We start from the raw sequence: 15,166 nt of genomic DNA on the forward strand, positions 1-15,166 counted from the left end.
TTTGTATCAATTATGGAATTCTGAAAATGTTAAATGGGCAACAGTGCTTCCTCTATTAAATTCATGCCATGCTTGGAGGGCTGTTGTCAAGGTTGAGAATAAAAGCAGTATAAATTTAGGTCAGTTTCTGTTTGCTTAATGATTACATTTATGCGGAAAACATCATCTAAGTTGTCTCAGTACCTAAAAGATAACCATCAGTATTCATTAGGGAAATGCTCTCACTACGTGTACAGGCCAGCCAGGAAGGAGGCAAAAGAGGATAAAGAGATATGTGGAAACATAACTAACTTCACTACGAAGATGGAAAGTCTAGCAAAGAATGCTTTATTCATAAAGAGAAAGCAATAAGTTTAAGGGCCAAGTTGACTTGTCCTCTGCTGGGTCTGACGCCAACTCATACTGTGCCTCTCCTTGGGATTGTACGGAAATGATTGATTTAAGCCCCAGCTCTGGATAGTAGTGCATGATATGAACAACTGGCTGTATTTCAGTACTCAGCGTGGCTATACTCATTGATCTAAGTGTGCCTGCTGTGCAAAGGAGCTTAAAAACAAGTCCCTTATCACCATTCCCCACGCCCCGCCCAGCAGCCAGATAACCCTGCTAAGCTCTGTCTGGATAGAAATTCTGGGTCTGCGCCTGACGTTATGCGATGAGTCCAGAACACAGGGTTATCGGGTGTGCTCTGGAATTGAGGGAAATGATTGATCCTGCCCAGACTGGGTTGGAGTGCAGAGGGAAAGACTTGAAAGATTGCACAGAGAGGGACATATTGGAGTTGGGTCTGGGTGCGGGGGGTAGAAACAGCAGTTCGGGTGGAAGAAACCAAAAGCAAATACACAGAGGTGAGAACGTCCGTGCAGTGGGTCACTGGAGGAGTTCCTGCGTGGGAGTGACAAAGGTCCAAGTGTGAGCCCGGCCAAACTGTGAATCCCGGAGTGCCCAGATCAGGACTTTTACTCTATCTTATGGGCACGAGAGCCCCTGAAGATCCTTGGGTAGGGCTGGCTGGTATTTTATAAAGAAAATTTTAGTTCTAATTCACAGTGATAGGGATCCCATAGATTTATGCATTAATATAACTTTGGAAAATTATTCAAATAGTAGGTATTCTTTATACACAGGGATTTTAACTGGAAAGGCTCTAAAAAATAACATGCTTTTGAATTTTCAAATGCCATGAAATTCATACAGGAACTCAGACTAGACTAATGGAAGGGTCCCTAGAAGGGAATTTTTTGAGGAAAACAAGTTAAACTTGACACAAAATCCAAATACTAATGACTTTTAGAAAAATGTTTTCCTCTTACAAGAATGAGAATAGTGGTAAATATTCCCCCCACCTCTTGAAAGCACAAAGGGATTGAGATGGATAATTTATTAAATCCTTTCAGTCTAACACTCCCTGATTCTAGGTAGTTGAAATCGTCCTCCTGGAGTTTCCTTTTCTTTTCTTTCCTTTTAGTATATGGGCTGCCGAAGCAAGCGCCCTGGAGTTTTCTTAATTCGTACACTCTAAGGGGGAAAAATGGGTTTGCTGAGGAAACGTAAGCTTTAAGCCACCACTACTTGGTTACCATAAATTTGAAAGTAATGAATTTTATGGTTTTATGATTATTGGGTTCGTGAATATGCTTATATTAGGTCCCCTTTTCCCAACTGTGCTATACTTTGAAGAGATTTTTCTTGATCTCGAAGCAGGTTTCCCACTGTGCTATGGCTTAGCAAAGGGCTAAATGCCAGACTAGGGGTCATTATATATATTCAGCCTCCATCCCCACAAGAAGCACGGTTCAGTGACAGAATGATGCCCCTGAGAATGGTAACAGGGATTGTCCCCAACGCCTCCCCCCCAACCTCGGCCATACCCCTGCTGTCCCCTGGGCCTGTCCAAAGCCTGGAGCTCTGCCCTGGGGACCAGCTATTCTCCCCACAATGCCGGAGAAGCTCTCGGATTTCCACTCCAAATGGGGGACCTGCATACGTTTTATAGGCCAGAGTTTTTACTTAATTCAATGTGTACAGCACTTGGAGACTTCCAAACAAATTAGCCAGCACAAAGCAAGCCTGTGTGATGCCCTAGAGTTGGTGTACATCCGTTTGGACTTATTTAAAACCAATCCCAGAATTCCCTTTGTTTACAGTGTCCTCACAGGTAATCTTAGCCAAGGGGGGTTAATAGACTCCAGACCCCATGGAAAGCTGGTGTCCGAGAAGGTAAGCTGTTGTTCTCAATCTGGAAGAGTGGCCCTGTTACATACCCGCCCATCTGAGCTTAAGTTATTTTATACGTTCATTTTGTCACCTAGCATATTAACCATCCCTCATTTTCTGTCAAGACTGATAAGCACATCTATGAAACGCTACCAGTGCCCTTATTCCAGCAGAACACAGACCTAGCGTTAATCAATAATCTTGGCTGTGACTACCCCTCATCCATCCAACACTTCACCATATTGTTTACAAGATTTCCTGTTACTTTCCAAAGGATTTTGATTAGGATCCCACCGACTGCAAGTACAAAGTAATCACTGAGGGAAATGATACCCAGAATTCACTAGGGAAAAGGCTACTTGATGCGGTCCTTTCTAAGGAAATAGTTTTTCCTGACCTCCATATATATTTATCAAGAATCTGGCATCTTAGAGAGCAAAAAAATAAATATAGAAATACAGATGTATAAAATCCAAGATTCCGCCAGCCCGCAGAAGACATCCGTAGGAGGAGGAGACTCACAAGAATAAAGGGAGGAAAACACAGAGTTGATGCACAAACCCCAGCATCCAACCTCGACCCCTCTTTGGTAGATGAGGAACTCTGTGGAGTTGTGTGCGCTGTAGGGGTCCCCGTGGTACACGATCTGCAAGAGAGATGTGGGGCCACTGAGTTACCAGTGCAGGGTGGTAAGGACCCCTTCTCACACGTTCTGCTTCTTCACCCCTTCCTGGGGCTCAGACCTCATTCTCCCATGAGCACGTCACCCTTTCATCCTTTCACACCTCCATTCGAGGACCCTCAGGAGGTCTTAATGCATGAAGTCTAAACAACATCCCCCTGGATTTTTAACACCCCTCCTTCTGCCTAACAGCTGGCTCTACCCGCCATAGGCAACCCGGCCACCCATATTCTGGTACAACCAACAGGCTTCTGACTCATCTCTACACATGCCATTCCTATGCCTGCCTAGAATGTTTTCTCCTTCACCCCTCCCTCTCCAACTCCTTCTCACCTTTCAAGATCCAAATCACACTGCACCTCCTTTATTAAGCCTGCTGTGACCGCTACAGTTCACCTTGATTTTTCTTTCTTATTTGTTGTATTTGATCAAGCACTGGTCCCATCGCATAGTGTCCTCTAGTTGTGTAGGGTGTAGTAACTTCCCTCTGGAATCTGTCTGTAAGCCAGCTCCTTGAAGGTACTCTTTCCTACACTCTTACTGTGCCCATCTTAGAGGCTGGCTCAGAAGCTCCACAGGTGCTGATGGAGGGACAGGTGTGTGAGATAATGAGCATGTGCACAGACATGCCCCTTACCCGGCCCATGAAGTCTGTGAAGAAGAGCATGTTGGACAGGAAGGCGGTCCATCCGATGAGGTGGCTGATGCAAAGGCAGCGGTAGTGGGGAGGCATGCTCAACAGCACCCTCAGCAGTGACTTCACGGTCACTGCCCTCTGAGTCTGGAATAAAACAGCAAACAGGTGTGACACACAGCCAGCTGTGGGAGCAAAGCATACAGCCATGTTACATATCTGTCAGCAGACTATCACACGAGGTCGCACTTCCTGGGCATGGTGCCAAGGTTTCCATTGAGTGTTCTCATAAGAGGTGTTCTGTTAAGTACGTACAGATATTTAGCAGTTTCAGGTCAGGAACAGGGCTTTGGGGATAGGGTGAAGGGACTGGAAATAAAGCTTGCTTTGAGCCAAGATGTAAGACATATCTGGCTTCCTATCTTTGAACAACAGAATGCTGATTGCTGAGGATGAAGCCCATAGATCTAAGCCAGCCCCTAGATGGTTATAATTCTTAGATTTCTTGACTTTTTTTTTTTGGCTGCGTTGGGTCTTTGTTGCTGTGCGTGGGCTTTCTCTAGTTGCAGCGAGAGGGGGCTACTCTTCGTTGAGGTGCGCAGGCTTCTCATTGCGGTGGCTTCTCTTGTTGCGGAGCACGGGCTCTAGGCGCGCAGGCTTCAGTAGTTGTGGCTCATGGGTTCTAGAGCGCAGGCTCAGTAGTTGTGGCGCATGGGCTTAGTTGCTCTGTGGCATGTGGGATCTTCCCAGACCAGGGATCGAACCCATGTCCCCTGCATTGGCAGGTGGATTCTTAACCACTGTACCACCAGGGAAGCCTCTTTCTTGACTCTTAAAATGTAGTAGTCTGAATTCCAAGATGGCCTCTATGATCTCCATCCTCATGATTCTGTTCCGTTGCATGGCAAAAGGATTTTGCAGATATAACTAAGGTTACTAATCAGTTGGCTTTGAGTTAATTAATAGGGAGATTACCTGGGTGACCCTTATCAAGTCACATCAGCCCTTTAAAAAACATAGAGTTTTCTCTATTTCTCCCAGTTGGCTGGGAGCAGAAGGAGAAGCCAGAAAGTCTCAAAGCTCAAGAATTGCTGGCTTTGAAGGTGAAGGGGGCCACATGGAAAGGACCTGGGTGTGGCCTCTAGGAAATGAGAGTGATCCCTGGCCATCATCAGTTAACAAGAAAACAAGGACATCTGCAACCACAAGAAGCTGGATTCTACCTGCATGAGCTCGAAGCTGATTCTTCCCCATTGGAGCCTCCAGATGAGAAGGCAGCTTCACCAACACCTTGATTTCTGCCTTTTGAGACCCTGAGCAGAGAATGCAGCTGAGCCCACCCAGACTTCTGACCTACAGAACTGAGATAATAAATGGGTACGGTTTTAAGCTGCTAAATTTGTGGTAGTTTGTTATGTAGCAACAGAAAACTACCACATAGCGCCAATCAGCTCCCTGCTCTGGGCCAGGTACCTCCTCCTAGTTTATTTCTCTGGATCCTGCCATCAGCCAACAGGTGTAGACGAGCCCTATGTCAAGTCAGAAAAGAGAACATTGTAGAACACACACACACACACACACACAATGATGACATATGCCCACAATTCTTTAATCTAGACTTAAATTACCTTAAAACCAGAGGCTATAATTTATTGGTATCAGTAGCCTTGAGAGAATGAAAAATTTTGAACTATTGACACAACTGTTTTGAAATACAAAAAAAGGAAAGAGCCTTTAATAGCTTGTCATATGAGAGAAGAAAGAAACCTCAGGAATATTAAGGAATAATATACCTGCCCTGAAGACCCTGAGACAATAAACATTAACCATGATGGGGTAATGGGTCTTTCTCGTCAGATTTTTATTTATTCTGAGTCTTGACATAATGATATTGGGTCCTGGCTCGTTTATTTATAAGACAGTCTCCTGAGATTTTCTCTTCTAACTATAATAGCAAATTGTTTCATAGCTCTTAACCTTATATGATAATGCTTTTTATTCTTTGATGCAGAAAATTATATTTACTCATTGTAGGTTCGTTGTACAAGTTGATTTTTTTAATTCATCAGTTTTGTAGTATTTATGACTATGCCTCAACTGATTTTTTTATACTTAATCAGTATTAAAAAGTATAGACATTACCTTGGAGTTAGGAAAAATAAACATTTTCTCCATGTAGAATATGGTATTTGTCAAAATAAATGGTGACCATAACAGAAATCCAATGAAGAACTATTACTTTTTTCCTTGACCACAGGAAGAAGCAATTAAAGGTATAGACTGGGATACAACAGCCTGATTTTCACGCCTCAAAGTGATTTATCTTCACTTTCTTTCCTTTCTTTCCAAAAATTCAAAAATTTAAAAAGTGAATCTGACCAGCAAGTATTCAGTCTCATTCCAAACATTAATTTATGCTTCTGCCTTATACATAATTTTCAGCCTGCTTTCATTGTTAACCTAATTTTTTTTCTTCCAAAAATAAATATGAGCTTCAAAATTGTGCCTAGTCTTTCTGTAAAAGCTGTGAATGTAAATACTTAAAGTCCCTTTGAGTATTTTAACTCAGAATGAAAATGCAGCTGGCTTCTTATTCACTGATGCATCAATTCCCTTTGTGAAGCCCTTGCAATGATTCTGAGCCGCTGGGAAATGTTTTACTGCATACGTTACGCACCTTTGTCAACTGGACATTGGGTGGTGATGGATTTATAAGTGAAAAAGGCACAGAGCCATCGGGGGAGAGAGAACTGTACAAAAGTGCCACCAGAAGGAGACTAAATATTGAAGGGAGTAACTGATGGCATGGAGGAACTAGAGATGGATTTTATGGTATCCAGCTCGAACAATAAATGAAATAATTCATGCCTCTTGCCATTAAAAAAAAAATCCCAGTTCTCAAATTGCACAGCCACCCTCGTTTTGGAAAGTAATGACTTTGACAAACAAGATGGCCAGGGCCTTGGCCCTGACACCTCGGAGACACCCATTGCTCAGCTGGAAGCTCCCAAGATGCACTTCTGGAATAGAGGTGTCAGATGCTTGGCTTTGAGCCTAAGATATGTTTCTCTTTTTTTTTTCTTATGTTGTTTTGCTCTTATTTTTTAAGTCACATAATAGAACCATTCAGAGCCTACAGTGTTGCGCGTGTGGCACATACTAATACAAGTTAATTACATCTGATGCATGTCTTAATGGTGTGGAGGGTTTTATGCCTTTCAAAAGACTTCTACTCACTTGATTTCATTTGATCATCACAACAGCCTCGGGGTAGAATAAGACAGCCTCTGCTGGGTGACCCTTTGAGGGCAAGTCATAATCTATCAATAGGGCAAAGAGGCAGGCATAATCTATAATAGCTACTTAATCTTTAGTAAACCCTGCCTTGTTTTGTTCCTTAAACCCTGACATTATTTTTCTTTATTTTCAAAGTAATACTTGTCTATTATAGAAATGTTGAATAGACTGAAGGGTTTAGAAAAGAAAATGAAAACCACCTGTTAGCCCATCACCCAGAGACAATAACTTCAATTAACATTTTGGGTATATATCCTTTCTATTTTCTCTCTGGATCTGCGTAGCTTTTCCCACAGTGGAGATCATTTTGTGTATGTATGTGTGTTTTATCCGCTATATTATGTCTTAAATAAATCTTCAAAAACACACAGATCCTTTAATGATCGAATGGGTTCCATCGTATGGCTCTTCCATGATTCCCATGCTGCCTTGCAGAACTGCACAGCGAGGGGCTCCATCCTAACTGAGATCAGCAGGGAGTGTGAGTGTTCTCCTCCAGGTAGCCTGGAGCCGCAAAGGTTTAAGCAGGTCTCCGGAAACCTATATTCTCATCTTTTGTCTATTTACTGTGTGATCAAGATAAAATGAAGGCTTCATCCCAATAACCTCTTAGTTCCTCCAGTTCCCTACCCAGGGATGCTGCTATCTGGAATACAAATTTACAACCCTAATCTAAGAAGTGAAGATACTTCTTGTGTCCTGAGGATAAGTCAAGGCTTCTCTTATGGCCTTACATTTTTCAACTGGCTTCATCTTCCTTGGTTTGACGGTCTGAAAAGAGTAAGAGACAGGAGGACTAGAAGAAAATGCACACATTTTTCTATTAGGTGCAAAGTTTTAATTCCAAGTGATAATAGCTACTGGGGATTTGAGGATTCACAAGACTTTTCGCATCAAATAAGCAAACGAAACAAAGACAAAGAATAATTTATAAAAATCTGAACAAAAGACAAGAACAAGAATATTTTTCCTAAGGTAATAAAAAAGAAGTTGCATCTTTACCTGTTCAGCAGGATTTTTGTTTTTTTCTCCCTGCAGCGCCAGCTCTGGGTGTACATAACCATTTTTTACTTTCTCAATAGACCCATACTCATACGTTCTGTCTGATGACAATGCAAGGTCCCGAGGGGCTTCCTGTGGGGGAATGTCCTTGGCAACATCTCTAAGCGGGGCTTCAGGGATACTGAACAGATGGATAATAAAACACAAAGTGAGCACCGACGAGGAGAAGAAGAACATGACCTGGAATTCTGTGCCCAGCAGTCTTCCCAGTTCCAGGTGGGCCCAGTCGATGGCACCCAAAAGGTAACCCAGGGCACCTCCCAAACCTGCAAAGCAAGCAAGCAAGAGCTGTATTAGCATTATTTAGAAGCATCGTCTCTTTCCATTTCCTTCCGTGGGAAAGCTCCCTGAGGACAGCGTAGGCAGCCTGGTTATGATGGGAGGAGCTAAGACACCTTGGCCAGGAAGCATGGGTTCAAGGCCTGGCTCTAGCATGCACTTGCTGTGACCTTGGACTTCCTCACTTGTCATACGGGGATGATAATAAAAAAGCAACCTACTGGTAGGGTCACGACTGGAAAATGGACTAGTGCCAGACACGTAGTAAGCGCTTAGTAAATAGTACCACCATCTGAAGTCCTACAGCTTTCTAAACTGCACTCTCAACACTGCTTAAGAACTAAAATTCCTGGCCCTAAAGGGCTCCAAAGAAAACCAGTTTCTGACTGCAATAAAATATAATTATGTATTGTTGTTGATCTATTAATAAGCTTCTTAGGGTGACACAAGTTTGCAGAGACCTAACAGCCTTAGAATCTGTCTTCTTTCATCTATGAAAAGCTAAAGGTGTGGGTGGAGGGATAAATTAGGAGTTTAGGATTAACAGATACACACTACTGTATATAAAACAGATAACAAAGACCTACTGTACAGCACAGGGAACTATATTCAATATCTTGCAATAACTTATAATGAAAAAGAATCTGAAAAATTATATATACATATATGTATAACTGAATCACTTTGCTGTGCACCTGAAACATTGTAAATCAACTATACTTCAGTAAAATAAAAAAAAAAAAAAAAAAGCTAAAGGTACTTGTTCCCAGTTGACAGCCACAGAAAAATAAAAACAAAAGCTTAAATATGAATCTTTTTAAATCTTATCCTCTCACAGGACCTGGACCTGAAGTCTTTCTGGTGCTTTCTTTACCTGCTTACACTTAAAGACAGTGTGACCTGAGGGAGGAAGGACTTCTCAAAATCGATCCTGCCCTTATGGTCTAATATTTGAAATTCTACCATTAGTGATTCATTCTCTTGGGTTCCTGTTTTAAAAAGCAAGTGCTCCTGGTATGGACAAGACATTGCATGTCTCAGCGCCCAAATACTAAGTGCTCCTCAGATGGTCCTTCTGGCAGCAGGCACCAGTGATGTCTGAGAACACCGGGCTGCAGCGGGGGTGCACCATGGGGTGGGAGGTTGTCCAGGGAAGTGAGCAGATGAATGCCAAACACACCTTCTACCTACATCACAAGCTTTCGTAGGGCTGATCCTCTGGCAAATACCTTTACATATCAACCTCCCATCATGCCTTACCAAAGACAAATATCTACCTAGTCAGATCAGCTTTCTGTTTGTTTGTTTTTATTTTTCTTGTGTGAGTGAAGGCTCCATTTTATTTCCCAGATAAAGACAACATCTCCACGAATCAGAGAATCAAGGAAGAAAACAGAGCTTAAGGAATTCTCTATCTCTAACCCTAAACATTTAAACTTACATAAACTCTGACCCCAGGAACACAGATCTGAACGCCAAATAAAATGAATCCCAATTTATCCAGAATGGTGGAAGAATGGATGAGTCTGGTGACTACACATTCTGTCTAGTTGCAATTTATCATAGAGGATATTTACAGATAAACAACTGTTTAACAATTGAATTCCAAAAAGACCGCATCATTATCATGCCCTGAGTGACAAAGCATTTTAAAGTGGAATTATGGGAAATGGTGGCCAATGGGGTGCAATGAAAAAACATGTTCTCTGCCAGCAAGGAGTATGTGGCCTAGTTATGGGTGATGTGCATATATATAAACAGATCAGTGGCACACACAGTGACCTGTTTGGATGGTGGGCACCCTGGTAGGCTCGAGAACGGAAGGCCCCTGAGGGGGTCACTGTTGCTGATTCAGAGGGCAGCTCTGGGACATATGGTGCGTCTGGATCGCCATTAGACAATGATGCTCTTTATTCAATCATGGAGATGCCGTGGATGTCAGAGGTTGAGTGCTGAGTCAAGCACTCAACCGAAAAGGACATACCAAAAGCCCAGCACTATTTGAGGGTCTATCTAAACCAGGGTTTCTCAATCTCAGCACGACTGACATTTGGGGTTGGATAATTCTTTCTTGGAGGCTGTTCTGTGCATTGTACGATATTTCGCAACATGTCTGGCCTCTCCCACTAGATGCCAGTACAACTTCTCCACTGGTTTTGATGACCACAAATGTCTCCTGACATTGCCCAATGTCCCTCACGGGGCTAAATGGGCCCCAGCTGAGAACCCCTGATCTTAATTAACCCTATGAAAAACTTACACATTCCGTTTTCAAAACTATCATTTGTAACTAGATCAATGGTTGTCATACTGCCATTAAGTTCTCCTATCATGTATGCCTCTTTCTTTCAAACTTATTGTTCCACTGAGCAGAGAAAATATAGAACAGAAGACCCCTACCCATTTGAAAGAATTGATGTGTGAAATGAATCCTCCACTGTGCAACAGAATGGTGGCTTTATTTTATGAATACAAATATGTGGATATATATACATAATGGATTTATATTAAATATTGACTCGAACACTTGAGTCCTACAATTGAAGGGTTTCCTAGTCTAGTTTTGCGTCCACTAGTGTCGTGTACTTCAATAAATATTTATTGAGTACTAAATATATATAAAAAATGCTACTAACTTCTGGGGATATAAACATAAATAAGCCACAGCAGCCCAATCGTCTCCTCCTCAGAAGATAGTTACAAACAGAAGAAGCAGATAAGTAAACAGCTGCTTTAAAAAACACTGTAATAAATGATGTGAGAGCTGTGGGCTGGGTACTCAAACAGTAGAGAGGAGCTCTGAAGAGTATATTTATTATTACAGAATTCCTCTTAATCAGCAGTGAAGCTCATAAGAGTTCAATATATCAAGGAATCCAAAGATTTTAGAGGTAGAAGGACGTGTGTAGCTCGTCTAGTTGAATTAGATAAGAAAACCGCAGGCTACAGTGGGTAAGTGACAGGAGACCACATAGAAGGAAGGGTTTGTAATTATGCTGATTTCAATTCCCACCTGTGTGTTTTCTAATCATGTGACCTTGGGCACTTCTCTGAAAATGGGGACAGTGACGCCTCCTTGTACGAGTCTTGTGAGGGTTAACATGATAATACGTGTAAAGCACCAGCACATACAGTGGCAGAACGAGGTCCCAAACCAAGTGCCCTGTTGACTTCCTACAGAAACCCTAATCCCAAAGCCTCATCCAGAAGCAGGAGAAGCTGACTGCTGCACAGAGGGTGACGATCTGCCTGGAGCTGGCCGAAAGGACTTTGTCATTCTAGGCCCAGTGACTAGAATCGGGGGCTCATTTGAGGGCTGAGACCTGGGCTAACCACTGACCTAGTGTGGCCTGTAGCAAGTATGGTGGAAAAAATATGTATCTCAAACCTGGAAAGAGAACTGTTTAAGAGCCTGATCTTTAAAAATATCATTATAAAGCAGCACTTCTGAGACTTCAATGTGCACGTGAGTCACACAGATGTCTTGTTAAAATACAGGTTGTCTTAGTCCGTTCGGGCTGCTGTAACAAACATACCATAAACTTGGTGGCTTATAAACACCAGACGTGTCTTTCTCACAGTTCTGGAGGCTGGCAAGTCCAAGATCAAGGTGCCAGCAGATTTGGTGTCTGGTGAGGACCCACCTCCTCATTGACAGCCATCTTCTCACTGCAATCTCACTTGGCAGACATGGCAAGGGAACGTTCTTGGGCCACTTTTATGAGGGCACTAATTCCGTTCACGAGCCTTCATGACCTAATCACCTTCTAAAGGGCCCATCTCCTGAGAGCATCACATTAGGCATGAGGTTTTCAACATATGGATTCTGGGGGGCACAAACATTCAATCTATAGCACACGTTCTGATTTTAAACATGTAGGCATAGTCTGAGGCTCTGCATTCCTTTCACACTCCCCAGTGATACCACGGCTGCTAGTCCAAATATCACTGAGTACTCAGGTGACAGAGCAGTTTGCAAGCCACCTGCCCCACCCTCACCTGATATTCTGGGGAATGAGATTTTATTGTCATAGGATATTTGACCAACAAGCCACACTTGATAAAGCACAGTGATGTGCAGTCCTGTAAAACTAAGGATAATTTGCAGATATTAATAGGTTTCTATGATTTGTAACCTGGTAGAACTACTACAGAGGAGTTATAGTTATATTGCCTTGTAGAAGGTTAATCAGATTTGCATCTAACCTAGTATTTTTTTTTCTTTTGCTAAACACACACACATGTACATTTATCCTGCAAGAACTTGGGGAAACTGTTCTTTATGTCTTCCCTGTCGGTTCCCTCACTAATCAGTTAAATAAAACATGCTACAAGTATCTGAAAGTATTCCAATCCTCTCTTCTCTCAGGGAAGGGGGGAAAAAATAAGCAAAATGATTTTGTTTGTCCCAAAGCTACTGTGAGACCTAACTAAAAGTTAGAACATGCCTTGAAGGAATAGTAGGCCATTGGGGATATTATTTTAGTAGGCACCATATTAAAACTCTGTATGGAAACATTTAACTTTATCTATTCACACCTTCAGGTACGATGAGGGCCAGCGGAGGGCTGTGGGAACTTACTGAATGCTTTACTTTTTACTTCCTCTGCTTAAACTAAGAATTTTATCTTCAAAATAGTCTCCTGAACAAAGCCTAGTCGTCGTAGCTGCAACAGAGGTCAGCATCAACTCCCACGTCTACATCCAGGTTACATTTATCTCTGCTGCCAACACTAGCCTCCCTGGGGCTCCTGGAGTCAATCCCCAGGCTACTGGCCAAATCATAAGCTGGAGCTTCCACAGGGCACCTGCTGCCACGTTAGATAACCAGCCTTTATGAGGAAGGGCCCACAAGCGGTCCAGCCTTCTTTATAAAGAAGGCTCCTCCTTCACAGAGCCAGGCCGTGATGTCAAACTCACACCAGAGCCAACCCCATGAGAGTGAATGGCTCGGCAGACAGATATTGTATTTCATAACTAATGATACAGGTTGAACAACGGTTCCTCCTGGAAGAAGTCCAAGCGTATAGAAATATGTATTATTTTTTCTTTTGTTCACAACTATAAGAGGTAAAATAGGAAACTGGGAGAGTTTCAGGGCCAAGGAATCTAAAGAGAGTCTGTCTGAGTCAAACGCGGCACATACCACATGCCTATAACTGCTTCCCTGCTTCAGGTGTGTGACTGAACGACCTCCACGCTGATGGAGAAAGAGCTCAAGGTGACAGAGCTAGCGGTGTGCTGCCAGCTTCCATACCCCAGCAAGGGGACAGACGAAAGACCTCCACATTCCCGGGAGGCTCACGAGAGAGTCGTTCTGATTCTTTTCTACGTGCTCAGAAAATAGCAATGAAAGTGTCAGACTAGGTTCCTACCTACACCAAACACATACACACTAAATCCCAGAGAGCTAACATAAGTACCAGTTACTAGGTGTGTATGAGTGTGTGTGTGAGAGAGAGAAAGAGAGACCTTGACCGCATTTGTTTATCAATAGAAATTGATGGAGGACTACTCTCACCAAGAACTGTGCCGGGCACTGGAGATACACAATGAACAACACAGACATGACCTGCCCTCCTGCAGGCTGAGTGTACAAGGAAAATCAATCAAAAAGAGGGAAGACACAAGCAGACCTGACACTCCTTTAGATGTACAGGGCAACTCGTCTCTTAAGAGATGTGACATAATATATTTAAAGTACTGACAATGGTTTCCGTCCACCCACAACTACCCCGGTATTTCCCTGGGCCCTTCCTTCACATTCAAGCGGAGCCAGGATGCCTCATTGCTTGGGGGAAGGACATGAACGTAGAAAGCTGAGAAACAAGAATGTACCTCCTTGCTTCTGTTTCAAAGGCCCTTAGGCTCCAAAGGCATAGACGGTAGATTCAGTAGAAAATGTGACTTAAGAACAAGGCTTCCACCAGGAAGCCGAGGCAGCACAGGCTCAGGAGTGAGAGTGAGTCCTTCCTTCACGATGGTGGGTCTGAATGTGCATCACGGCGGCCACCGCAGCCTAACTGCTGAGCCGCTCACGTGGGCCTCTTGGAGGAGGTTCTGCGAGCAGCCCCTCCAGGACCCCAGGAAGCTTCTCACGCTGGAATTCATCCTACGTTCTGCTCAGCCTCAGCTACCAGCTCCGCTAGGCCCGGTGGATTGCTGTGTGATGTGGCCCCTTCTCCGAGAAACCTAGGCCTTGGTCACCGTGACCGTCTGGGGGCAAGAGCGCTGCACATGGCCATTTACCATCAAAATTGGGCAAGAGGGGACCTTGCTCCCCCATGTAGAGCAGCCCTCCCTCCTCCTGCGGACCAGAGTCAAGTGGCCCTGTCTGTGACCCAGGCATGAGAAACAAAGGGGCATCCAGAGATCTTAGGTCAACGGCACCTTTTTTTGTTTGTTTGTTTTGCGGTACGCGGGCCTCTCACTGTTGTGGCCTCTCCCGTTGTGGAGCACAGGCTCCAGACGCGCAGGCTCAGTGGCCATGGCTCACGGGCCCAGCCACTCCGCGGCATGTGGGATCTTCCCGGACTGGGGCACGAACCCGCGTCCCCTGCATCGGCAGGCGGACTCTCAACCACTGCGCCACCAGGGAAGCCCAACGGCACCTTTTTGTGTCACCTGAAGGAAGCTTCGGGAAACAGAACTTCTGAACCCACAGAGCCCAGAGCACCAGGGCTGGAGAGGATGAAGTCACCAGTGGTCCAGGAAACGACAAGAGGCAGAGATGCCCAGTTCTGCCCTGTGGTCCTGGACCCATGTATTCTACCTACAGCCACACAGCACCTCATAAAGGCCTTTGACCTGAGGGCTAACTGGAGCCAGGAGGGGTGCCCACCCTCTGCTTGTTCCAGTGGGGTGGTAAGGTGTGGGACGTGACTGGCAGACCCAAGCTTGTGTTCCCATCACTGGGGATGACATATGACGTGGACTCCTGTGCAGGGTCAGCGCTCCAAGTTCCTGAGGGGTGCAACTGAGGTCTGGGAGTACTG

At 44.0% G+C, this 15,166-nt stretch overlaps 1 protein-coding gene across 4 annotated transcripts in view; it reads right to left on the reverse strand.

Moving 5' to 3' along the window:
* The window catches only part of SLC45A2 (solute carrier family 45 member 2), a 32,513-nt gene that overhangs the window by 4,946 nt on the left and 12,401 nt on the right, over positions 1-15,166 (reverse strand). For 2 of the 4 annotated variants that reach the window (XM_060146938.1, XM_060146937.1), the window contains exons 3-4: positions 3,537-3,680; positions 2,740-2,863 (exon numbers count right to left, since the gene is read on the reverse strand). In XM_060146938.1, the coding sequence (XP_060002921.1) occupies positions 2,740-2,863; positions 3,537-3,680 (268 nt within the window). Of the gene's footprint in view, positions 1-2,739; positions 2,864-3,536; positions 3,681-7,832; positions 8,159-15,166 lie in introns of all 4 variants that reach the window. The other 2 variants (XM_060146936.1, XM_060146939.1) reach the window with 2 other exon arrangements.

Source organism: Lagenorhynchus albirostris, chromosome 3 (assembly GCF_949774975.1).
Source record: "Lagenorhynchus albirostris chromosome 3, mLagAlb1.1, whole genome shotgun sequence".
Classification (NCBI taxonomy): domain Eukaryota; kingdom Metazoa; phylum Chordata; class Mammalia; order Artiodactyla; family Delphinidae; genus Lagenorhynchus; species Lagenorhynchus albirostris.